This window comes from Dendropsophus ebraccatus, chromosome 7 (genome assembly GCF_027789765.1).
Source record: "Dendropsophus ebraccatus isolate aDenEbr1 chromosome 7, aDenEbr1.pat, whole genome shotgun sequence".
Lineage (NCBI taxonomy): Eukaryota > Metazoa > Chordata > Amphibia > Anura > Hylidae > Dendropsophus > Dendropsophus ebraccatus.
In genome coordinates, this window is record NC_091460.1 from 5,282,988 (window position 1) to 5,310,381 (window position 27,394).

A 27,394-nucleotide genomic window follows, 5' to 3' on the forward strand; every position below is an offset into this window, starting at 1 on the left:
CTCCAGTTCAGGTGCAGTTTGCAATTAAGCTCCATTAACTTCAATGGAACTGAGCAGCAAAACCTGCACCCAAACTGGAGACAAGAGAGGGGCTGTCTCTGGAAGAAAGTGGCCATGTTTTCGCAGCACTGGAGAACCCCTTTAATAGGGAGTTTGATGGGTAAAACGGAAAAGAGAAACAATACTGTGGCTGAGGGTAAAACTTTGGTGTAAACCTAGACTAAAGGGCCTTTACCTATTATATTTTCTGGTAATTAATACTGGAGATTTATAAGAGATTTAATTTTTTTTTCCAAACAATCTGCACAAAGCGTAATCATGAGAATCATCCTTTATCTTTTTGTATCTAAATGAATCATATTGATTGGAATCATTGATTGATTGATGATAAATCCCGGGACATACGATCATCTAATCGATATCTTCCTGAATAACCGTCATGTTGTAATGTGAGACGCCTTTCCACATTCCACAAACTTCAACCTTGGCACCAAACAAGGTGCGGGCCACCAACTTGTAGGGGACATTCATTTCGGCTTTTGTCACAGAGGACTTCACCCGAAGGGATTTACCAGGCGGCACCTCGACATTTGTGATTGATTCATACAAAGTCTGTAAAAAAAGATGACAAACCCTTAATGGCCATGTGTTATTACATCAGTACAAAAAATAAAAGTCACAACAGTTTTGTGGCTTTTTGTAAATGTCACCAGAAGTAGAAAGAAATTGAAGGATTTGGTTTTGGAGAAGATGAAACCAAATTTCTTTCTTAAAGGACAACTGCTTTTGTTTTTGTTTTTTTTTGTTTTTTCTGTCAATTTAACCACATTACAAAGTTACATAACGTTGGAATGTGTTTCAATAAGCCTTCTGTCCCCCTAGTTACTAGTTAGGCCAGCCCCCCTCTATTGTCAGACAACTAACAGCTTACTCAACTCCGATTTGCTGACCAAGCTGTCAGTCATCTAATGCTCCCAGCTGAAGATAAGGGAGAAGTCAGCTGACGGGAGTTCTGGGGACCCGCAATCGGCAGGAAATTAAAACATAGGTGGACCCAGGAGTGAGGATAAGTTTAAAAACTGTGTTTGCTGTTTGTTTGTTTATTTTTACAGGTCCCCGAGTTTTCCTTTAATCACCAAATATTAGGAGAAGATTGAAAATAAAGTTTCCTTGGTCTCCCCCTCGACTTTTTCCTGAGGTAGGTTGACTTCTCATCTAGCTTTTTATTCCCCAGCTGTATTCTTGAATATGTATTTTGTGCATTTAAATATTTTTAGTTACAATTTTAGTTATGTCTCGAGATAACGGAACTACCAGAAATACCCGACCTCTGGGAATGGGGGACCTAGCCTGCAGAACTCCTGCATTTCTAGATAAAATGAATTAGATTCATACTGTAAGTTTGCTGTCCTCTAGTTTGTGTACATATATACATGTATGGTGTCCAACCACTGGTGTTTTTGTCTCTCCTGTGCACCTGTGCGCCAAAAGGCTTTTTCTCTCAGGTTAAAGTGGGGATAAGGTAGTAAAAGGTAGTAGGTAGTTAAAGTTTCTCCACTAGATGTCAGTATTTTCTATGTCCTTATTTAAATGCACAGCTAAAGTCAGTATTAGGTTAATGTTTTATGTCTGCCATGTGTTTGTTACTGACCAATAGGAGGTGCTCTTTTTGTCTAACCTTTCATCTCTCTTCTTTCTCCTGCACACACTCATCCCCACCACTCACAGAGAGGCACACTAAAGGCCCCTGCAGGAGAAGTTTCACTGGTGGAGGAAGTGCAGTTTAGTCTTGTCCAGATTCTCAGAGAGGAAAGACACTAAGACAACTTTTCCTGCTGTAGTTAAGCCAGGGCCTGTTTTATGCCAGGACCCCGGTCTGGGACAACAAAGCTCAGTTGAGTCTAGTCACGCAAGTGTACAGATGCAGTTAGAGAGCAACAGTTCTTTTGCTACTACCACTATGTTCAGCATGCAGTGCTAAGTACTTAAGGCTATGTTCACACTACGTATATTCGAGGCTGTATAGCAACCAAAACAAGGAGTGGATTGAAAACACAGAAAGGATCTGTTCACATAATGTTGTAATTGAGTGGATGGCCGCCATTTAATGGCAAATTTGTGCTGTTATTTTAAAACAACGGCCGTTGTATTGAAATAATGGAAGTTATTTACCGTTATATGGAGGCCATCCACTCAATTACAACATTATGTGGACATAGCCTTTCTGTGTTTTCAATCCACTCCTGGTTTTGGTTGCTATGAGGACCTGACATGAGGACCAAATACAGCCTCAAATATACATAGTGTGAACCCTGCCTAAAGGGAGAGGTCACCGAGGAACACCCTGACCCACACCAGGAACATGTCATAACAGAGCAGTGCAGTATCCTGAAACAAGAGGAACTAGCCTCAATAGGACAAAGTTACCATAACGAAGGTCTACGTATCCTATAGCACAGTGCAGGTAACTGGGACCCCTCGGACACCTTGCTACACCCAGATAAATATGGGGGCAGAAGGTGGTCTAAGTCTATACACAAGTACAAGTAACTATTCACTACAAAGATATCTTCAGGTTCCAGCAGAGTACATTGCTACTCTGGGTTAGGGCTCCTCTGGCCGACTCTTCAACTCTACATTGCTCCACTCTATCTTACAAGCACCGCTACAACTACCTCTCTTACTACTTCTCAAGCACCTCCCCTAGCACATAGGTCAAGTACTAAAGTCTGTGTGAAGATTTATCTACTTGTAAAACGTGTATTGTTATATTAAAGAACCTGACAGTAAAGCTGTTCTATTTTTATACTACTCGGATGCTGTCATCATCTATACACATTGGCACCTATACACATAGCACTGTACACCTTGGGTAATTTTTCCTTTTTCTGTGGGTGGCGGTACCGACTGCCCGGGTGGTTCAGTTGCCATTTAGGATGACTGTGACAAGAGCCCAAGGGACTCAACACAACCCGGCAGGTTACTGACCATTGGGGAACACTACCGGCCACACAATCAAGCAGGTACCAACATCACACCTGTGTGCTAGATAAGCACTGGCGTCACAACATTAACACTACTGGCTGAGCTGATATATATGTATCTATAAACCTTACCACACGTGCATGTTGTGCACTAGATTTAAATGTATTATTGTTTTTATTTTGGAGCTTTTTGTAAGCATTTGGGATTTGCGTCAGAACGCTATCTGAGAGGAATGGCTATAAAAGATGGCAACTCCAACTCCAAATAAGTTACGATTGAGGGGCTGAGTGCGCCTTAAACAGGTAGACATACATCCTGGGTGCAACTCTGGTCTGCTGATTTTATGGATCTTGCTAAATAAAATTTGGATATGGTTTATAGATCAATTGCTGATCTAAAGTGACTTTCTTCATGTTTGCGTTCACAGTGTGGACCATGAGGAGCTTAACCAGGAATGGTGAACTGGTCTCCCCCTTTTTAATTGTAGTTCTTTTCTAGTTGTATGACCTTACAATGTCATCTTCTGCTGGATATCTCCAGTCTTTACCTGACTACAGCCGTCCACCCTACTACAGTCTATACTGCATGTAATATGTCCTCGCTCCCTCCAGCATTACAGGACCACTCTAGGTGTCCTTCAGTCCGGACCTCCATGTCAGAGTTACAGATGGAAAACCAGTTGGGTAACTTTGTAGCATAATAAAGAACCTCCAAGAATAAGACGCCATTTACATTCATGTTTACCCCATTATAAATTACCCAAAGTCTAGTCTATTTTATAGTGTAATGTAGTGTAATGACTTACCGTGGTTTCATTAGTCTCTGTAAGTTTCCAGTTGTTGGTAGTGCTCGTATTCATGGTAATTTTCACTTTTTCTTCAGCAACCTTAGGAATTCCTGCTTTAAAAGTAGTCTCCACTCCAAATCCAAACGTAAATCCATGTTCATGGGAAAAAGTGCTGCTCTCCGTCACAGATTTGCTGACCCTGACACAAAAAAAATAAAGTCATAAGATCAGATTCATGATGGGAGATTTCACACAATCCCATTAGTAAGAATATAATCTACATCTACACAGCTAAATTGGATGGTTAATGGGATATGATATCAATGTGTAAAATTTCATACTCAATTATAAGCAGGAGATATAGCCGGGGAGAGAACCCGCTGCTCGTGCCATCCTCTCCCCAACTGTTTCTCCTTGATCGTCTAAGGTCTAATGCACACAAACATAGAATTCCATCCATACATAGACGATGTTCTGCGGACTGGACCTTTGGAGCGCCCACAATCAGGATTGGACCTCCGATACTGTCTGAGAGTTGGTGCTAGTGTACTGACTCCACCGCCGGCTGTGTCAGCACACTAGTGCAAACTTTACAGTAGACAGCAAATATGATAACCCAAACTGTTTTGACACCGATAAGGTCTTCAGGTCTGCACTGTTACAGTGATACCAGTTTATGGACTTTTTGTTTAATTTTACTACTTTAGAAATAAAGTTTAACATTTTTTAACCCTTAGAGGACCCGGCCATTTAAAATTTTAGCGTTTTCGTTTTTTCCTCCTTGTGCTTAAAAGGCCATAGCACTTGCATTTTTCACCTAGAAACCCACATGAGCCCTTATTTTTTGCGTCACTAATTGTACTTTGCAATGACGGCTGAATTTTTGCATAAAGTACACTGCGAAACCAGGAAAAAATTCAATGTGTGGTGAAATTCACATTTCTTTTACTTGGAGGGTATTTTTTTTTTTTACGCCATTCGCCCTGGAGTAAAATACGTTACTCAAGTCGTTACGATTACAAGAATTTGTAACATGTAAAGTATAATATTATGTGATGGCTTGTAAAAAATTTAAACCATTGTTAACAAATATATGTTCCTAACAATCGCTCCATTTCCCGGCTTATAGCGCTTTTATCCTTTGGTCTATGGGGCTGTGTCAGGTGTCAGTTTTTGCGACATGATGTGATCTTTCTATCGGTACCTTGATTGCGCATATACGACTTTTTGATCGCTTTTTATTACAATTTTTCTGGATTTGACTAACTGGGGTTAGGGTTATTCCCCCTGTGGTTAGGGTTATTCCCCCCTGGGGTTAGGGTTATTCCCCCCTGGGGTTAGGGTTATTCCCCCTGGGGTTAGGGTTATTTCCCCCCCCTGTGGTTAGGGTTATTCCCCCCTGGAGTTAGGGTTATTCCCCCCTGGGGTTAGGGTTATTCCCCCTGGGGTTAGGGTTATTCCCCCCTGGGGTTAGGGTTATTCCCCCCTGGGGTTAGGGTTATTCCCCCCTGGGTTAGGGTTATTCCCCCTGGGGTTAGGGTTATCCCCCCCCCCCGGGGTTAGAGTTATTCCCCCTGGGGGACTTCTAGTATAAGTGCACTGATCTATCATTGCGATCTATGCTGCATAGTAATACAGCATAGATTGATGAGATAGGCACCCGATTGTATCCGGCTGCTGCAGCCAGAAGCAACCGAATGCTGAGCCGGGTCCCGCAGACCCTGGCCGGGTGAAGACATGGGGATCGCTCCTCCGGGACAAAGTCCAGGGGGGGGCGATCTCCACCACTAGACACCAGGGATCGGCTGCATCAGGTAATCGGATGCAGTTGTCATCTTTGACAGCTGCATCTGATTATCTAATTAGCGGACGCGGCGATCGGACCGTGCCCGCTAATAGCCACAGTCCCGGGCTACATGAGGCACACAGGACCGCGGCGGTTCAGAGAGCGGCCGCCGCGCGGCCCCACTCTGAACACCTGTGGGCGGCCCTGGACGTAAGGTATGTACAGGGTCGCCTAAGGGTTAAATAAAGGTGCTTAAAACTGCCCACTCTGACTACTGTAACCTCTGACTACTGACTACTGTGGACAATGTGTCAGCATACCCAGCGCTATGCAGAAGGCTGCCAGCTCTGGACAGACAGGAAAGGGTTAATCTGCCGGGCAGGTCAGTTCCTCTAGATGCAGCTTCTCAGACCGGCTGCATGCAAGGAAAGACAGGAGGCTGAGGTGTGACGGGCCGCAGTATTAGCAGCGGGGTCTGCTGCAATAGTAGTCAACCCCCACTGCTTCTGGAGCGTCAGATGCGGCTGTCAGTGTGAGAGCGGCATCTACACAGTTACATAGCCGACACAAGCCATCGCTGTGTGCCGGCTATTAGAACTTATCGCTGCTGTGAGCAGAGGGAGTGGCGGGTCAAGGAGGTGACGCTAGGGGGCAGCACTCAGAGAACATGGCCGGCGCTCAGCTAGACGCCTGCTGTGTTCTCTGCACTATACCTTATATTAAGCTGCGTTATTAGGCAGCTTAACATAAAGTATCGATTCCAGGAAATCCTGGTATCGAACCGTTTCCTCCCCAAAATATCGATAGTAGTATTGATATTTCGGTGCATTGTCCATCCCTATTCTGGGGTCACTTCCCCACCCTGAGCCCCCACAGAACTATGCATTCTGATCTCCCCCCAAGTATCTAGTATACAATGCATCTAGGACCCTCCAACTACAACAGCTACAAGCACTACAACTCCCAGCATTTACTGACAGTCTGCAGCCGTCAGGATATGCTGGGAGTTGTAGAACAGTGAACAGAACTCCAGAGGTTGTACTTACAGAAACTACAACTCTCAGCATATCCTGAGGGCAGTCTGAGAGTTGTAGTTGTTATTTAGGGAGTTGTGGTGACAGATAGAGATCAGTATAGGAATGGGCAGAGTCAGCGAGTCACTGGTTGTTCAATATTTGCCCCCAGGATGATATCCACTGGTGCTCCCCAGGTATAGCCATGTGTGAGCTGTTAAGGCAGGAGGGGGACAGTACCATTAGGTTATGGGGGTTCCATGCTGGTTTTTTGCATAGTGTCCAGCCTGTTTCCGCCCCGGCTTCCATTTTTCATAGCTAGTTGTCTAGGATACAAACCACCACTCTGCTCTAAAAGCAATGGTCTGGCTTAGGGTGGTATTACACGGGCCGAGCAGGGCCCGATAATACCTGTAAACGAGCAGCGATCTGCTAGATCGTTGCTCGTTTACTGGACCTATTACACGGCCCGATAATCGTTTGACAAGAGCTGCAAGGACATCGTTACCGATGTCCTTGCAGCCCTTGCTAAACTGGCATACATTACCCATCCACGTTCCAGGGCTGCTCCTGCATCCGCTTCTCCCGGGGGTCCCGCGGGCTCTCTAGCGTCACAGCAGCCTGTCAGCTGATAGGTCGCTCAGCCAATCACAGGCCGGGACCGCCGCAGCCTGTGATTGGCTGAGCGCCCTATCAGCTGACAGGGCTCTGTGAAGCTAGAGCGCGCGCGGGACCCCGGGAGAAGCGGACGGCAGGAGCAGCCCTGGAACGTGGATGGGTAATGTATATCGTTAGTCGCTGGCCACGCACCGCTATTACACCTAGCGGTGCGCGGTCGGCGCCCGACAAAAATAGGGTCTAACCTATATCAACGATCAGCCGATGATCGCTGTCATCGGCTGATCGTTGCATTTATTACACGGAGCGATAATAATCGGGCCAATTCGGCCGATTATCGTTCCGTGTAATAGTTCCCTTAGTCTGGGTTAAACTGCGTTTTTGCATTCCATGTAACGTATACGTTTTTTAAGAAAGAAAAAAAACTGATGAAAAAATGGAAGCAAAACTGATGGAATTGTGTGCAATCCACTTGGATCCTTTTTTCCATTTACTTTTCCATTATAAATAAAACAGATTAACCCCTTGAAGACCCCGCCCAAAATGACCCAGTGGACCTCGCCAATTTTCATTTTTGCGCTTTGTTTTTTTCCTCCTTCCCTTTTTAGAACTCCAGCACTTTCAGTTCTTATCTACAGGGCCATGTAAGTGCTTGTTTATTACAGGAGTAGTTGTTTTTTGTAATGGCGTCTTTCATTCTACCCTAACATGTATGACGGAACCCCGAAATATTATTTATGAAGATATAAATTGGTGTAATTGGAAAAAAGAATGATAACTTTTTGGGAGTTCCTGTGTCTACGTAATGTACTATACAGAAAAAGTAACATGACACTGTTATTCTATATGTAAGACCGAACACAACCATATGCAGGTTACACACATTCCCTAATGTGTTTTTATTTTTTACATTTTTTAAAGAAATCCTCCCCCCCAAAATATTAATTAATAATAATATTAATATTAATTATTAATACCATATTTGTGTAGATCGGACGTTTTTATCACTTATAATTTTATATATATATATATATATATATAAGACAAAAAATGTAATTCTGGCGCTTTCCCCTCTCTTTTTGTTTATGCCGTTCGCCGTACGGGATGACGTTTGTTATACTTTATAGATCGGAAAATGACACACACCATGGTGTATAATATTTTTATTTATTTTTATATGTTTTATAAATATTATGGGATGGGGGTGATTTCAGTTTTTATTGGGGGAGGGGCTTTGAGATATTTTGAAAATATATATATTTTTTTTTTTACACATTTTAAGTGCCCTTCAGGACTTTTACATGCAATCATTAGATTGCATACACTGATCATTGCTATTCCAGTGTGGGGGGACCTGATTTGTAAGTGACAGGAGCTGCTCCTGTCACTTACACTTAAACACCATGATTGTGCCGTGGCATTTAAAGGGTTAAGGACAGGCTGCAGCACGATGGGTGCAGCCTGTCATTAACGGTGAGGGCCTGGCTGCTGTACAGCAAAAACACAGTGTGAAGCCTTATACCACACCAGTGTATACTGTAGATGTGATCCTCACTGACGATGTATCTGTTACAGGAAATACCAGGGCTGCCTCATAGTCACAGACTATCTCTGTAACAGTAGTCGGGAGCTAAACCATTTCCTACAAACTCTGAGTAGCAGATTGTAAGAGTTGCACCAGCTTGTAGTACAGAGCATGAGGAAGGAGGAGTTTGAGCCTCTGAAACGTCCGCACAGCGCGCCATCTGTCGATGCTATGAAAGAAAATTGATGTCATGAGGACAATGTGAGTTATCATTCGCCTGACAGTTGAGTGGTGCGAGTTAGAGAAACGTTTGTGAACGCTATGTCAGCGGATTGGTGAGAAACCATTTTTCCCTCCATACCTATTCAATTGATAAGTGACTTTGTACTGGGCTTGGTGGAGTCCGGAGGTGGGGGGTGCCTATGGAACGTTACTTTTGTTCTCTACTGATATAGGACAGTACTTACACAAAAGTTCTTTTGAGAGTTGTCTTGCTTTTTTTGTTGACGTAGTCCTCAGTCTGTAAATGCTCAGGTTTCTCGGACGTCACTTTCGCCTCGTCAATCAGAAATTCAAAGCTGATAATACTGCGAATTGTTTTGTCCTTTGTAAAAGACAGACACTTATATGCGTTATATTTCCATCCTACGATATCGGCATTGTGGATATACAATGGGTTTTCTGGTGATGGTTTGTCTCCTCTGTAGAAGTTTCCATTGGACTGATCTACAGCCCACAGTTTATTATCTGTAGTACAGCCCATAAAATGACAGAGCTTAGACCATCTTTCTATTCCAACCATGGTTTTTTGCCATTGAGAATTTTTATCAGTAGGTGCAGGTCCTGTGTATAATATGTTATCGCCCACACCATACAGCTTTCCATCCAAATCACAAAACAAGATTTTATACTGATCCCAACCCGTCTTTGCTATCTTTGTTGCCCGATCATAGAACCAAGGTATATTCTCATTATCTGGTGGGGGACCCTTATATAATTCTCCACCATTAGTGACGCAATATAAATCTCCATCCGGATGAAAGAAAAGACAACTAATTCTGTCCCAGTCAACTTTTCCAACTCTTCGAGCCACCGTGAACCAATCAAGATCTTTCTTGGAGGGCAGTGGGCCTCTGTACAGGTCACCAGAGCGGACGCAGAAGAGCTCACCTTTTGGGCTGCAGGCTACTTTGCTGGCATTATTAACCTTTCCTAAAATGGATGCTCTCTTATTAAATATATCTAGGCGATTCCGAGGTGGTAAGCCAATCTGGACATTGAAATCTTTAGTCACTGCCAGAAGGAGTGTTTCTAGAATGAAATGAGATAACATAGTAAGTACAGAATAAGGCCTGAAATATCATGTGTTTGTTATTGATTGGTTGTGACATGTCAGGTTCACTCAGCCAGTCAGCGTTCGCAGCGGGGTCCCCACTTAGACCAAGAACCGACCAGGAACCCAGGGCCACCAGTGTTATTTTTTATCATTTTTTTGTGAAAAAAAAGTCTGCCTGGACTTCTCCTTTAACCCCTTAAGGACAGAGCCTGAAATGGCCTTAAGGACAGAGACAAATTTTATGAATATGACCAGTGTCACTTTATTCATTAAGGACTTGGGAATGCTTTTACCTATCCGGCTGATTCTGAGCTTGTTTTCTCGTGACATATTGTACTTTACATTTCTAGTAAATTGGAGTCGATGTAACGAATGTTTATGAAAAAAAAAAAAATAATAACATGAAAAATTGTGAAAAAAAGCATTTTTCCAACTTTGAAACTTTTCTGCTTATACAGAAAATAGTTATGCCGCATAAATTATATATTAAATAGCATTAGCAACATGTCTATTTTATGTTGGCGGCATTTATTAAACTATCTTTTTTTAGACATTAGAAAGCTTAAAACATTAGCAGCAATTTTCCAAATTTTCAGTAAAATTTCAAAATCAGATATTTTTAGGGACCTGTTTAGGTTAAAGTGTATTTGAGGGGACTGTATGTTAGAAAGCCCCACAAAGCACCCCATTTAAGAAACTGCACCCCCCAAACTCTGCAAAAGCACAACCAGAAAGTTTTTTAACCCTTTAGGGGAGTCACAGAAATAAAAGTATGTAAGAAATTAGATATTTTCTGTGCAGAGATTTTATTGTAATCCAATATCTTTCATAATGATAAACCTATTACCAGAGAAATGCACCCCAATATTGATTGCCCCGTTTCTGCAGTTTATAGAAATACCCCATATGTGGCCCTATTGCGCTATTTGACACAACCACAAGCCTCAGATACAAAGGAGCGCCTAGTGAATTTCAATGGCTCCGTTATATTTGGTCATTTCTGACTGTACCACTTCAGGTTGGCAGAGGCTCTGGGGTGCCAAAACATAAACAACACCCCTAAAGGGACACCATTTAGAAAACTACACCCCTCAAGGAATGTAACAAGGGGTGCGGTGAGCATCTGGACCCCACAGGTGCTTCACGGATTTTCAGAACAATATGGCGTGAAAAAAGAAAAATTTATTTTTTAAACTATTACGTTGTTCTAGCCTTCAATTTTTCGATTTCACAAAGGGATAAAAGGAAAAAAAAAACACTAAACGTGTAGCGCAGTTTCTCCCGAGTACAGAAATACCCCACATGTGGACATAAAGTGCCAAGCGGGCGCAGGACGAGCCTCCAAAGGGAAGGAGCGCCAATTGGCTTTTGGAAGCTGGATTTCACTGGAATGGATTTTAAGGGCCATGTCGCATTTACAGAGCCCTCGTGCTGCCAAGACACTGGAAACCCCCCACAAGTGATTCCATTCTGGAAACTACACCCCTCAAGGAATCTAACAAGGGGTGCAGTGAGCATATGGATCCCACTGGTGATGGGCACAAATGTGGAACAATGTGACGTAAAAGTGAAAAATTTCATTTTTTCACTTTCACGGCACAAATGTGCCCATCATCAAGGGGCCCATATCCTCACTGCACCCCTTGTTAGATTCCTTGAGGGGTGTAGTTTCCAGAATGGGGTCACTTGTGGGGGGTTTCCACTGTTTTGGCAGCACGAGGGCTCTGCAAATGCGACATGGTGTTCATCATCCATTCTAGCCAAATCCCGCCTCCAAAATCCAAATGGCGCTCCTTCCCTTCGGAGGCTTGCCCTGCGCCCACATGGCGCTTTATGTCCACATGTGGGGTATTTATGGACTCGGGAGAAATTGCTCTACACATTTTGTGTGTTTTTTTCTCTTTTAACCCCTTGTGAAAATGAAAAATTTAAGGCTAAACCAACATTATAGTGTAAAAAATGTAATATTTCATTTTCACGCCACATTGTCCTACATTTGTGCCCGTCACCAGTGGGTCCATATGCTCACTGCACCCCTTGTTACATTCCTTGGGGGGTGTAGTTTCCATAATGGGGTCACTTCTTGGGGGTTTCAACTGTCTTGGCAACACAGGGGCCTTTTAAATGCAACATGGCCCCTCGAAATCCATTCCATCCAAATCCAGCCTCAAAAAACCAAATGGCACTCCTTCCCTTTGGAGGCTTTCCCTGCACCCGCATGGCGCTTTATGTCCACATGTGGAGTATTTTCGTACTCAGGGGAAATTGCTCTACACATTTTGTGTTTTTTTTATCTTTTAACCCCTTGTGAAAATGAAAACATCAAAACAAGATCATTTTTTACACTAAATGTTGGTCTAGCCTTGATTTTTTTCCATTTCCACAAGGGTTTAAAAAAAATTTCCCCTGAGTAAGGAAATACCCCACATGTGGACATAATGTGCCATATGGGCACAGGGCAAGCCTCCAAAAAGACAGAGCGCCATTTAGAGGCTGGAATGGAGGATGGAGGCCATGTCGCAATTACAAAGCTCCTGTGCTGCCAGGACAGTAGAAACCCCCCACAAGTGACCCCATTCTGAAAACTACACCCCAAAAGGAATCTAACGAGGGGTGCAGTGAGCATATGGACACCACTGGTGTCGGGCACGAATGTAGAACATGTGCCATGAAAATAAAAAATACAATTTTTTTTTATTTTCACGTCCCAAATGTGGCCGTCACCAGGGGGCCATATCCCCGCTGCCCCCCTTGTTAGATTCCTTATGGGGTGTAGTTTCCAGAATGGGGTCACTTGTGGGGGGTTTCTACTGTCCTGGCCGCACAGAGGCTTTGTAATTGCATCATGGCATCCTCTAATGGGAATGGCGGCCATACCTATTTAGCTGGGGAAAAGGGACAATTCTCATTTATTTGGGGGTATTAGGCCAATTATTAGTTTATAAGGTTGGAAATGACAGGTGTCCATCAAACTCAACCTGTGTTGATCCAGAGGAAGGCAAAAACCCCTCGTGAGGCAGACGACAGTAGCCTCATCAATGGGAAAAATTCCTTCCCGACTCCATAATGGCGATCAGAATAATCCCTGGATCAACGTGACCCCTGAAATAGGAATAAGGGACAGAATTTAGATAATGTAGAACCCCAGTGATGTGTGGTGCGCCTTGGAGCGATCCAGTATGCAGAGGCCGGGGTGATCAGGACAGGTGTCACACTGGTAAATGGCGTCCTTCCTGATCCCCCCCTGAATGCCCCTGTTACCCCACACTCTGCACTTCTTCTGGGGTCTCCCTTTCTCCAGTGTGGGGGACGTCACCTGAAAAATGTTGCCCTGGTGCGATCCGGGGTCCTTCATATCCAGAAGCGCTGGGGCCGCTACATGGCTGCTAAATATTAGGGCTCTATTACTACTTCTGATATGTTCGGATCGTGCCGCAAGCTACAGTAGCTCGAGCAGCGAGGGATCGGCGCTGGTATAAAAGTTATCCATCTGGGGGCTGGATTTGGGTGTCCCCTCCTTCATGCACTGTAAGGGTAAGTGCACACCCTTTGTGCATTCCGCAGCTGGCACCTGCCGGTGACTGATGCAGGTGCGCGTCTCCGTCCGTGTCATAGAATCCATTTTACGCAGGGGCGGATTCCGCCCTCTGTCCAATGAATGAACGTGTTCATTCTTTGGGCGGACAACGGAATCCGCCTATGCATAGAATGGAGTCTGTGACATGGACGGAGACGCGCGTCTGTATCAGTCCACCGGCAGGTGCCAGCTGCCCCAGGCAGATTGCCTCCTATTCCCCACCTAGGGCAGCCCGGCACATGGGCTGGATCGTAAAGACACCTGTGCAAATGTTCAGACAGGAGAAAATGTTTCAGTGGCATTCCTACTGATGGAGAGGGTGGGGAGGAGGGACAGAGGGCTGGTGCAAAGTTAGGGCACAGATATTCCCTTTGGGCACGGGGCTGACAGTTTAAAAGTTGTTTTTTGGGACAACTGCATCACCTGCTGAACGGATCCCTGGACAGATCTTGGATTAATGGATTAAAAGCAGCTATCCGAAGGTGCAAGTGGTTTGGGGGGGGGATCAGATTGTGGGTACAGAGTCGCTTAAAAAAAGGGTAAACAAAGAAACATTTTTGCTTATGCATTTTATACTTTTTTCTAAATACTAAATTTTTTTCTAGGAAAAAATGCAAGATGCATTGATACCAAATTTATAGGAAATTATTTTTATCTATTTACTCATATACAGAACATACCAATGCATTATTATTGCCTGTCAGTATTATACTGGCACGCACATATCCACATGACTGGATGCTCACACACAAATACACATGCCATGTATACCGCACATATTTATACATAATTCTGGAAACTACACACTTATGTACTGTATGCATAACTGGATACTTCCTACACACATATACATGTGACATGCATACTGCACACACATACACATGACATGCATATAACACACATATACGGGTGACATGCATATAACACACATATGAGGATGACATGCATATAACAAACACACATACACATGACATGCATACTGCACACATATACGGGTGACATGCATATAACACACATATATGGATGACATGCATATAACACACACATACACATGACATGGATACTGCACACATATACACATGACATGCATACTGCACACATATACACATGACATGGATACTGCACACATATGCAGATGTGCAGAGTCTGGTGGTGTGTGGGGAGTCTGGTGATGTGGAGAGATGATGGTGGTGTGTGGAGAGTCTGGCGGTGTGTGGGGAGTCTGGCGGTGTGTGGAGAGTCTGGCGGTGTGTGGGGAGTCTGGCGGTGTGTGGGGAGTCTGGCGGTGTGTGGAGAGTCTGGTGGTGTGTGGGGAGTCTGGCGGTGTGTGGGGAGTCTGGCGGTGTGTGGAGAGTCTGGTGGTGTGTGGGGAGTCTGGCGGTGTGTGGGGAGTCTGGCGGTGTGTGGAGAGTCTGACGGTGTGTGGGGAGTCTGGTGGTGTGTGGGGACTCTGGTGGTGTGTGGGGACTCTGGTGGTGTGTGGGGAGTCTGGTGGTGTGTGGGGAGTCTGGCGGTGTGTGGGGAGTCTGGCGGTGTGTGGAGAGTCTGGCGGTGTGTCGAGAGTCTGGCGGTGTGTGGGGACTCTGGTGGTGTGTGGGGAGTCTGGTGGTGTGGAGAGATGATGGTGGTGTGTGGAGAGTCTGGTGGTGTGTGGGGACTCTGGTGGTGTGTGGGGACTCTGGTGGTGTGTGGGGAGTCTGGTGGTGTGGAGAGATGATGGTGGTGTGTGGAGAGATGATGGTGTGTGGAGAGTCTGGTGGTGTGTGGAGAGATGATGGTGTGTGGAGAGTCTGGTGGTGTGTGGAGAGATGATGGTGTGTGGAGAGTCTGGCGGTGTGTGGAGAGTCTGGTGGTGTGTGGAGAGATGATGGTGGTGTGTGGAGAGACTGGTGGTGTGTGGAGAGATGATGGTGGTGTGTGGAGAGTCTGGTGGTGTGTGGAGAGACGATGGTGTGTGGAGAGTCTGACGGTGTGTGGAGAGTCTGGTGGTGTGTGGAGAGACGACCTGCCTCAGATCCTGGTCTGTACGTGTGGGACGCTGGTGAGCACGGTGATCCTGTGGATCTCTTCCCTAATGGCGCTTGAGTCTGTCTTTCCCCTCCCTGTCTGCTAGGGAGCTTCCTGCTCAGGTTACTGGGCCGGGCCTTAGGCCACAACTTTCGGGTCCCAGAGGTATCCAGGGGTCCTAGTAAATCTTACCCCCCCCCCCCCCCCCCGAATTTAGGAAAATGGGTGCAGAGGCCTCAGTTATCTCTGCTACCCAGTATGCTCAAGTCCGTTTACTTAGGGGTCCTGTCCTTAGGATTCCCACTAACAGTAGAGAAATACCTTGTATCTCTGTAAATACTCCTGAAGAACTCTCCTCTGGTTCAGTCTCTCCTCCTTTATCTCCTTCCCCTTCTTTAGTAACAGGCAGGCTTAACTGGCCTGCTGGCAGAACAGCCACTAGCTGCACGTTATAGTGGCCGTACACACTGAGCACTGAGCTCTGACTTGCCAGTGACTGCACACTGACTGGACTGAACACTACTTCCTGTCACAGCTAGGTTGTATGAGGAGACTGCTCCTCCCCCTTTCTGGCACTTTCTGAAGCAGTTCCCACTAAGGTCAGTAGGTGTCACTGTTGTGTGGTGTGCAGTGAAAAGCATGTAACCCATTCTCTGCCTGCCAGTTACTGGTACAGAGAAATATACATAACAGTTCAATATAAAACATATTAAATCCTAGAATAGACAATAAACTGCTTGTGGACAAGTGCCATCCTCAGCCCAGACGCAGGGGTTGTGCCCTGGTATACTACACATATACACATGAAATGGATACTGAACATATATACACATGAGATGCATACTACACACATATACACATGACATGCATACTGCACACATACACATGACATGCATACTACACACATATACACATGACATGCATACTGCACACATACACATGACATGCATACTACACACATATACACATGACATGCATACTGCACACATATACACATGACATGCATACTGCACACATACACATGACATGCATACTGCACACATATACACATGGCATGCATACTGCACACATACACATGACATGCATACTGCACACATATACACATGACATGCATACTGCACACATATACACATGACATGCATACTACACACACATATACATGACATGCATACTGCACACATATACACATGACATGCATACTGCACACATACACATGACATGCATACTGCACACATATACACATGACATGCATACTGCACACATACACATGACATGCATACTGCACACATATACACATGACATGCATACTGCACACATACATACACACATGACATGCATACTACACACACATACACATGACATGCATTCTGCACACATACACACATGACATGCATACTACACACATATGCACATGACATGCATACTGCACACATATACACATGACATGCATACTACACACATACACATGACATGCATATAACACACATACACATGACATGCATACTGCACACATATACACATGACATGCCTACTGCACACATACATACACACATGACATGCATACTACACACACATACAAATGACATGCATTCTGCACACACACACATGACATGCATACTACACACATATGCACATGACATGCATACTGCACACATATACACATGACATGCATACTACACACATACACATGACATGCATACTGCACACATATACACATGACATGCCTACTGCACACATATACACATGACATGGATACTGCACACATATACACATGACATGCATACTGCACATATATACACATGACATGCATACTGCACACTTATACACATGACATGCATACTACACACATACACATGACATGCATACTACACACACATACACATGACATGCATTCTGCACACATACACACATGACATGCATACTGCACACATACACACATGACATGCATACTGCACACATATACACATGACATGCATACTGCACACATACACACATGACATGCATACTGCACACATATACACATGACATGCATACTACACACATACACATGACATGCATACTGCACACATATACACATGACATGCCTACTGCACACATATACACATGACATGGATACTGCACACATATACACATGACATGCATACTGCACACATATACACATGACATGCATACTGCACACATATACACATGACATGCATACTACACACATATGCACATGACATGCATACTGCACACATATACACATGACATGCATACTACACACATACACATGACATGCATACTACACACATATACACATGACATGCCTACTGCACACATATACACATGACATGGATACTGCACACATATACACATGACATGCATACTGCACATATATACACATGACATGCATACTGCACACATACACATGACATGCATACTGCACACTTATACACATGACATGCATACTACACACACATATACACATGACATGCATACTACACACACATACACATGACATGCATTCTGCACACATACACACATGACATGCATACTGCACACATACACACATGACATGCATACTGCACACATATACACATGACATGCATACTGCACACATACACACATGACATGCATACTGCACACATATACACATGACATGCATACTGCACACATACATACACACATGACATGCATACTACACACACATATACATGACATGCATTCTGCACACATACACACATGACATGCATACTGCACACATATACACATGACATGCATACTACACACATATGCACATGACATGCATACTACACACATACACATGACATGCATACTGCACACATATACACATGACATGCCTACTGCACACATATACACATGACATGGATACTGCACACATATACACATGACATGCATACTGCACATATATACACATGACATGCATACTGCACACATATACACATGACATGCTTACTGCACACATATACACATGACATGCATACTATACACACATACACATGACATGCATACTGCACACATATACACATGACATGCATACTGTGCACATATACATATGACATGCATACTGCGCACACACACACACACACATATATATATATATATATATATATATATATATATATATATATATATATACATGACTGGATGCTACACACACAAATACACATGCCATGCATACTGCGAATATTTATACATAATTCTGGAAACTACACACTTATGTACTGTATGCATAACTGGATACTTCCCACACACATATACACAAGACATGCATATAACACACACATGTACACATTACTGGATACTACACATACATACACACATGACATGTATACTGCATATATATATATATATATACACTCACCGGCCACTTTATTAGGTACACCATGCTAGTAACGGGTTGGACCCCCTTTTGCCTTCAGAACTGCCTCAATTCTTGGTGGCATAGATACAACAAAGTGCTGGAAGCTTCCTCAGAGATTTTGGTCCATATTGACATGATGGCATCACACAGTTCCGCAGATTTGTCGGCTGCACATCCATGATGCCAATCTCCCGTTCCACCACATCCCAAAGATGCTCTATTGGATTGAGATCTGGTGACTGTGGAGGCCCGGTGTGGTCTTCTGCTGCTGTAGCCCATCTGCCTCAGAGTTGGCCGTACTGTGCGTTCAGAGATGCTCTTCTGCCTACCTTGGCTGTAACGGTCGGCTATTTGAGTCACTGTTGCCTTTCTATCAGCTGGAACCAGTCTGCCCATTCTCCTCTGACCTCTGGCATCAACAAGGCATTTCCGCCCACAGAACTGCCGCTCACTGGATGGTTTTTCTTTTTCGGACCATTCTCTGTAAACCCTAGAGATGGTTGTGCGTGAAACCAGCCCTTCTGGCACCAACAACCATGCCACGTTCAAAGGCCTCAAATCACCTTTCTTCCCCATACTGATGCTCGGTTTGAACTGCAGGAGATTGTCTTGACCATGTCTACATGTCTAAATGCACTGAGTTGCCGCCATGTGATTGTCTGGTTAGAAATTAAGTGGTAACGTGCAGTTGGACAGGTGTACCTAATAAAGTGGCCGGTGAGTGTATACACTACCGTTCAAAAGTTTGGGGTCACATTGAAATGTCCTTATTTTTGAAGGAAAAGCTCTGTACTTTTCAATGAAGATAACTTTAAACTAGTCCTAACTTTAAACCAATCCACTCTATACATTGCTAATGTGGTAAATGACTATTCTAGCTGCAAATGTCTGTTTTTTGGTGCAATATCTACATAGGTGTATAGAGGCCCATTTCCAGCAACTATCACTCCAGTGTTCTAATGGTACAATGTGTTTGCTCATTGGCTCAGAAGGCTAATTGATGATTAGAAAACCCTTGTGCAATCATGTTCACACATCTGAAAACAGTCTAGCTCGTTACAGAAGCTACAAAACTGACCTTCCTTTGAGATTGAGTTTCTGGAGCATCACATGTGTGGGGTCAATTAAACGCTCAAAATGGCCAGAAAAAGAGAACTTTCATCTGAAACTCATCAGTCTATTCTTGTTCTTAGAAATGAAGGCTATTGCATGCGAGAAATTGCTAAGAAATTGAAGATTTCCTACAACTGTGTGTACTACTCCCTTCAGAGGACAGCACAAACAGGCTCTAACCAGAGTAGAAAAAGAAGTGGGAGGCCGCGTTGCACAACTAAGCAAGAAGATAAGCACATTAGAGTCTCTAGTTTGAGAAACAGACGCCTCACAGGTCCCCAACTGGCATCTTCATTACATAGTACCCGCAAAACACCAGTGTCACCATCTACAGGGAAGAGGCGGCTGCCGGATTTTGGGCTTCAGGGCAGAGTGGCAAAGAAAAAGCCATATCTGAGACTGGCCAATAAAAGAAAAAGATTAAGATGGGCAAAAGAACACAGACATTGGACAGAGGAAGACTGGAAAAAAGTGTTGTGGACGGATGAATCCAAGTTTGAGGTGTTTGGATGACAAAGAAGAACGTTTGTGAGACGCAGAAGAAATGAGAAGATGCTGGAAGAATGCCTGACGCCATCTGTTATACATGGTGGAGGTCATGTGATGGTCTGGGGTTGGTGCTGGTAAGGTGGGAGATTTGTACAGGGTACCTTGTCAATGTCTTGACTCTATTTTTTATTAATTCCACAACGTACGGTGGTGAAGAAGTGTGACTTTTCATGGAAAACACAAAATTGTTTGGGTGACCCCAAACTTTTGAACGGTAGTGTATATATATATATATATATATATATATATATATACATCTGGATACTACACATTTATGTACTATATGCATAACTGGATACTTCCCACACACATATACACATGACATGCATACTACACACACATATATACGGATTACATGCATATAGCACACACATACTGTATACACACACATGACATACAAGCTGCATACACAATAAACACCTATCATACACATTACATAAAAAGTGAATACACATGACATGCACACACACTTACCTACACAAGAACTGTAGTAGTATAGATATAGATGCATCCCAGGAAAGCAGCAGCCAAGGTATATATGTAAGCAGAGGACAGCTAGAGAAGTGAGCAGTGACCTGGCTGGTGGGCGGAGCCTCTGTCCCTGCTATCAGCAAACTAGAGATAATGACATTAGGAGGTGGGGCCCACCAGAGGAGTCTCCGGTCCTCTGGTGGGCCAGTCTGACACTGCTGGCAAAATGTTAGACCTGGATCCATACCTTACCAACAAGTAATATCCACAACCCCAATCCAAAAATTACAGACACATTTTCATGTACTTCCTCCAATGTGGCATACATGATACAGTGTTCATTGTCCCCATGGGGATTTACATTGACGAGACTTGGCAGAAGCTACGGTCCAGGATGAATGGACACAGGCCAGGACACAATATTTTGAACTTAAGGATCTTGGTGATAAAAAGAATAACAAGCAAAATCTGAAAACTCTTTGCAGCCCCTTGCGCTCCCTGCTAGCTGTCTGTACATGTAATAGCACAGGCTGCAAACCGGGAACGAGGGGGAAGCGTCCGCTGATCGCTTCCCCTATTATTGTGTCGTGTACAATGGCCTTTCCAGTGTTCAGTTTAAGGTTATGTTCACACGACGTATGAGACCGGCCGTTCCGTGACCCCAGCCAGGTCACGGAACGGCCTGTCTCTGGCTGGATCATCTCTTAAGTACCGGCCGGATGATCTTTCCGGCTGCAGAGCTCTGATGCTGGCGCATCAGCGTGCGCCCGCATCAGAGCTCCCCATAGCCCACAGTGAAGCGAGCGGCCGGAGCCGCTTGCTTCACTGTGTGAACTGACAGGGCTTTCTGCGGCCGGAATTCACTGAATTACGGCCGCAGAAAACTGACATGTCAGTTATTTGTGGGGCCACACGGGATCCCATTGAAAGTAAGGCATTGTTCCACCGCGCCAAAAGTACGGCCGTTGTTACATAGTGTGAACATAGCCTAACACCTGATTTTATGAGCTGAGCCACTACATAGATAAATCTCACAACAGACTGATTTCAGATCTCTGGACTCTTAATAGTCTGTTGTCCCGTCACTTGTTACCATACTCCAATGTTATTACTTATTGCTTATCTTTTTTTTATTATTAAATTTTATTGTTTCTTTTTAAAAAAAAAAAAAATCTTATTTGTAGACTATTTTCATAATTGCATAACTTTACAAATAATTACATTTCCATTGCCTTCTATATTTACCAATCAAATATCAAAGTGCTCCCTATTATTTTTGATCATAGAATCATAGACATGCTGTACTCCAGCCAAACCTTTTCAGGCAGGTTAAATTCTGTTTTACCATTCTCCCACCCCTCAATGTAAAACATCATTCCCTTTCTGTATCTCTGCATCATAAAGCTTCCTTAGCACTCCAATCTTACTAATCGCAACTAAGTTCTTATTACAACATAAAAACTGGGCTAAATAAAAAACAACTTCAACTGCTGTCAATGTTTTTTTTTTTCAATTCTTTTAACACTTACAATATTTTTGCCATGGCCCAATCTTCTGAAAAACATCTAGCTTTAAAGATGCCGTACCTTCGCCAAGAAAAAAAGATGGATTCCAAAATGTAAACCAATTTATCTAAGAAGCCAGAAGATATTTCCCTATTTCAGCCAGTCCTAGTCCACGTCTTTCACTAAATTCATTCGAACTCTCTTGAGTTCAACATCACTCTTATCCCCCTCAAATATTTTTCCTATATCTAAACAGAGGCAGCCCCAAACAAATAGAACAATTTAGTAGACAATGGTTTCAGTGTGATCCTATCCGCTCTCTAGATCCGGCCATATTTCTATTTTTCCCCGTTTCTTCGATAAAGGTTGCTGTATTTAATTATTAAACCCCTCTACATTTCTAGAGTTTTTAATCCTAAAGTATCGAAAACCACCTCCCTCCTCCAATGTTTTCAAGGGTAAAAATCCAAATTTAAGTTTCCTCTTAATGGCATTAGAGTAGACTTAGCCCAATTTATTACCAGGCCTGAGAACCTACCCATATACTGTATTTTTTTTAGATCCATAACCTTAGGGATCGCCATATGTAACCGGATGGGTTTATTTCAGATAGTTAAAGTGTCTTATTCATGTGATAGGAAGGAATGTAGTGTTTATATGTCTTATTTGTATCTATCTATCTATCTATCTATCTATCTATCTATCTATCTATCTATCTATCTTAGCTGGCTGTGTAAGTGGGATTGGTTTGTATTTAGCTATGTGCATGGGAATAGGTAGATGTATTGTTATGTCAACTGTTCGGCCATAAACCTCCCCAGTAGTGTCACCATTGGAGGACACAGTTGTTGTTAGTGTCCAAATGCATGTAGCTGTAATTGTACAACCACATTTTGCTTGATAAACATGTACAAAGCCTGGGAAACTTCCATTCATGGTCATCAGTGGTCTACATAGACATTTCTGGAAGCCCATCACCCCCCACCCAAACTTACTATAAAGATTGGGGGTATGTAGCTTCTAGTCAGCCTCAGCTGGGACCATGGATGGAAGGTGCCCAGCACCCTGGAGGTCATCGAGCGAGATGGGTGTATATTAGTCCATAATATACAATGGGGCTCCCCATCTCATTGTGGAAGGAACATCTATGCATCTGTACCATCTGTTACTGCAGCTAAGTATTGTTTTCTGTAATAAATCTCTTATTTTTCTATAAATCTGTGTGGTTATAGCCTTCTCAGACTATTATCAAAAGCAACCGGTTACACCATACATCTCTCAAAAACAATAAAAGATCATCAGCATATCGGCCAAAGCCCTTCAGGTCCAAGTCTGGTGAAATCATATTAGCTAATGATTCAATGCTGAGGAGGAAGAGCAAAAGGAAGAGGAGGCACCCCTGACGCGTACCCAGGCTAAGAGAGAAAGAGCTCAAATAAAACCCGGTTAACCAGAAGTGAAGCACTCGTTCTGGCGTATAACATTTTCACCATTTTATTATTAACGACTTCTCCCAAATCCCCTCATGAAATTTCCCACTATACCCTGTCTATGGCTCAGTGACATCTAACAGCTGGATGGAGTGAAATTCTGGTTCTACTGTGAGATACCCATTCTTTTATAGCCTTCTAATTTTACGTTTACCCATATGCCCTGGTATGAACCCACATTCATCACCATGCACTATTTTCCATTAACTTTACTATAGAGGGCAGGTAACTTCTTCTTCCTCCTAACGCTTAAGTCCCTAACAATCCAAGTTAAGATTTTTATTGACAAAACAACAAAACAACGCACCCCTCTACCACTCAGCAGACCCCCCCCCCCCCCCAAAAAAAAAACCACAAAAAAAAACCTATTAAATGTTTCCTTATTTACCTCTTGAGTTGTAGATATGTTGTTGAACCTCCTATACCAAATATAACTTCCATACATAATACCTTAAATACCCTTGGAGTCCAGCCAAAAAACTGACTCAAACTCAACTGTTACTTTTGTAGGAAAAATCGTGGCATATAGAATTTTTTCTGTTGCAGTCTTATCTCCACCAGAGTTACAACTGCCCTTTTTTCCAGTGCAAGATCTGAAAAACTAAAGATTATTGTTAAAACAGATTTCCCCAATTTCACTTTCTGTAGCATCACAGACCAAAAGTTATACAAATCTCCAATATAGACTTATTACTGTAAATGCTTATAAAGGGCTTTTTTTCCCTGCACTTACTACCACATCAAGGCTTCACTTCCTGGATAACATGGTGATGTCACTTCCTGGATAACATGGTGATGTCACTTCCTGGATAACATGGTGATGTCACTTCCTGGATAACATGGTGATGTCATGACCCGACTCCCAGAGCTGTGCGGGCTGTGGCTGCTGGAGAGGATGATGGCAGAGGGACACTGAGGGACACAGGGCACTGGAGGGACACTGAGCATCCATCTGCCATCATCCTCTCCAGCTGCCACAGCCTGCACAGCTCTGGGAGTCGGGTCGGGACATCACCATGTTATCCAGGAAGTGACATCACCAGGTTATCCAGGAAGTGACATCACCATGTTATCCAGGAAGTGAAACCTTGATTCAGTAGTAATTGCAGGAAAAAAGTGCATTTCCTGTAATAAGTGTACATTGGGGAATTGTATAACTTTGGGTGGGCAATACAATACTTTAATAAAAAAATTTGCTAGACTACTCATTTAAAGTCTATGGGAGAAAAATGCTCAAATCTTGGAATTCAAAATTCGACCATTTGGAGGTCACCAAGTCCACGATGACACCTCAGGAAATGATGCCAACACCTCTGGACTGGGACAACTGGGACAGCAGGGGAAGCATGCCTGGCCGCATCTAACATGCCAAAGTTGCAGCATTACGCCACTATCACAGCCTAGCAACTATACACGCCAAACACAATATAATATCTATGTAAAGTGGAAAAAAATACATGGACAGAAAGCCAAATTTTAAAGAGAACCAATCATGGACCAATTAAAAAAAAAAATTATTCCCTAATTAAATGTAATTATTTATTTTATTAACATTTGCAAATATTTTTCATTTTTTTTCCCCCGCGTTCTTGATTTATTCAATAATTAATTCACTGTCTCGCGCCGGCTCTTTTGAAAAGAGCCGTCGCGAGACAGGAAGCTCCCGGCATGCAGAGTGGCGGGAAGAGCTCCCATGAGCCTTTGCCCGCCGCTCTGTCAATACACAGTGATCTCGCGCTATACAACGCGATATCACTGTGTATGTATATTCTAACTTACTCTAATAGTTTGTAATGAAGATACAGACTGCCTTTGCAGTCTGTATCTTATACTTTACCTACTTCTTCGTAGCGGCGCAGTAAGGCCGGGCGCCATCTTGATAATGTCACTTGTGTTCCAGCAGTGCGTTCCACCGCTGAAATGCACCGCTGGAACGCAAGTGAAGCCATTAAGATGGCGGCGCCCGGCCTTACTGCGCCGCTACGAAGAAGTAGGTAAAGTATAAGATTACAGACTGCAAAAGCGAAAGATAACCTTTTATAACAGGGACAGTTACATTTAGATGATAGGTTCTCTTTAAATCAAACATATTCATGCACCCCTTTAAATGACGTTGCCTATGATGACACCCACAGATGGCATAGCCAAGGGGGAAATCCCCCAGCACCCACCGCTAAGTGTCCTTGTGTGATGCGGTCAGACACGTCCTCCTTACATTCTCACCTGGCATCTGGCACTTTTGTTTAGATAAATATCTTCTTTCTATAGATGTAGCCCTAAAAATGTCTCTGCTTCCTAAAATCACCTTATAACTAACTCACTATGCTGCACACTGTCTCCCTCTCCAGCTCCAAGAAGCGTCTGACAACAAATCTCAACTACACTATTCTAGTACTGTAAAGGTCACATGCTTTAGCCGGCCAATGAATGCAGGTGTTGTTTTTCTCACTTCCTGTGTGCTCCTAGTGCCTTAACTCTTGATAGTCTCCCTTGGGGCGAGCGCTCGAGCATCGGAAAGTAGGTAACTGAATAATGAGCTCCCACATTTCTGTACTCAGTCAGTTATGTCCCCTTCTTCTCATTCATTTCTGTTACATTATGTCTGTCCCTTCTTCCCTCCCATATATAAAGGTTTCCATCATGTCCTCCCTTTCCCTTCTTCCCTCCCATATATAAAGGTTTCCATCATGTCCTCCCTTTCCCTTCTTCCCTCCCATATATAAAGGTTTCCATCATGTCCTCCCTTTCCCTTCTTCCTCCTGTAACATATATAAAGGTTTCCATCATGTCCTCCCTTTCCCTTCTTCCCTCCCATATATAAAGGTTTCCATCATGTCCTCCTTTCCCTTCTTCCTCCTGTAACATATATAAAGGTTTCCATCATGTCCTCCTTTCCCTTCTTCCTCCTGTAACATATAGAAAGGTTTCCATCATGTCCTCCCTTTCCCTTCTTCCTCCTGTAACATATATAAAGGTTTCCATCATTTCCCCTTTCCCTTCTTCCTCCTGTAACATATATAAAGGTTTCCATCATTTCCCCTTTCCCTTCTTCCTCCTGTAACATATATAAAGGTTTCCATCATGTCCCCCCTTTCCCTTCTTCCTCCTGTAACATATAGAAAGGTTTTCATCATGTCCTCCCTTTCCCTTCTTCCTCCTGTAACATATATAAAGGTTTCCATCATGTCCTCCCTTTCCCTTCTTCCTCCTGTAACATATATAAAGGTTTCCATCATTTCCCCTTTCCCTTCTTCCTCCTGTAACATAT

The 27,394-nt window shown here is 43.5% G+C and overlaps 1 protein-coding gene across 2 annotated transcripts in view; it reads right to left on the minus strand.

Annotated features, from left to right (window-relative positions):
• Positions 1 to 378: 378 nt before the first annotated feature.
• Positions 379 to 27,394, minus strand: part of LOC138796625 (tachylectin-2-like) — a 32,491-nt gene continuing 5,475 nt past the window's right edge. The window contains exons 2-5 of one of the 2 annotated variants that reach the window (XM_069976239.1): positions 9,885 to 10,025; positions 9,182 to 9,461; positions 3,791 to 3,971; positions 379 to 612 (exon numbers count right to left, since the gene is read on the minus strand). In XM_069976239.1, coding sequence (XP_069832340.1) covers positions 412 to 612; positions 3,791 to 3,971; positions 9,182 to 9,461; positions 9,885 to 10,025 — 803 coding nt within the window. In that variant the 3' untranslated portion in view covers positions 379 to 411. Of the gene's footprint in view, positions 613 to 3,790; positions 3,972 to 9,181; positions 10,026 to 27,394 lie in introns of both variants that reach the window. The other variant, XM_069976237.1, reaches the window with a different exon arrangement.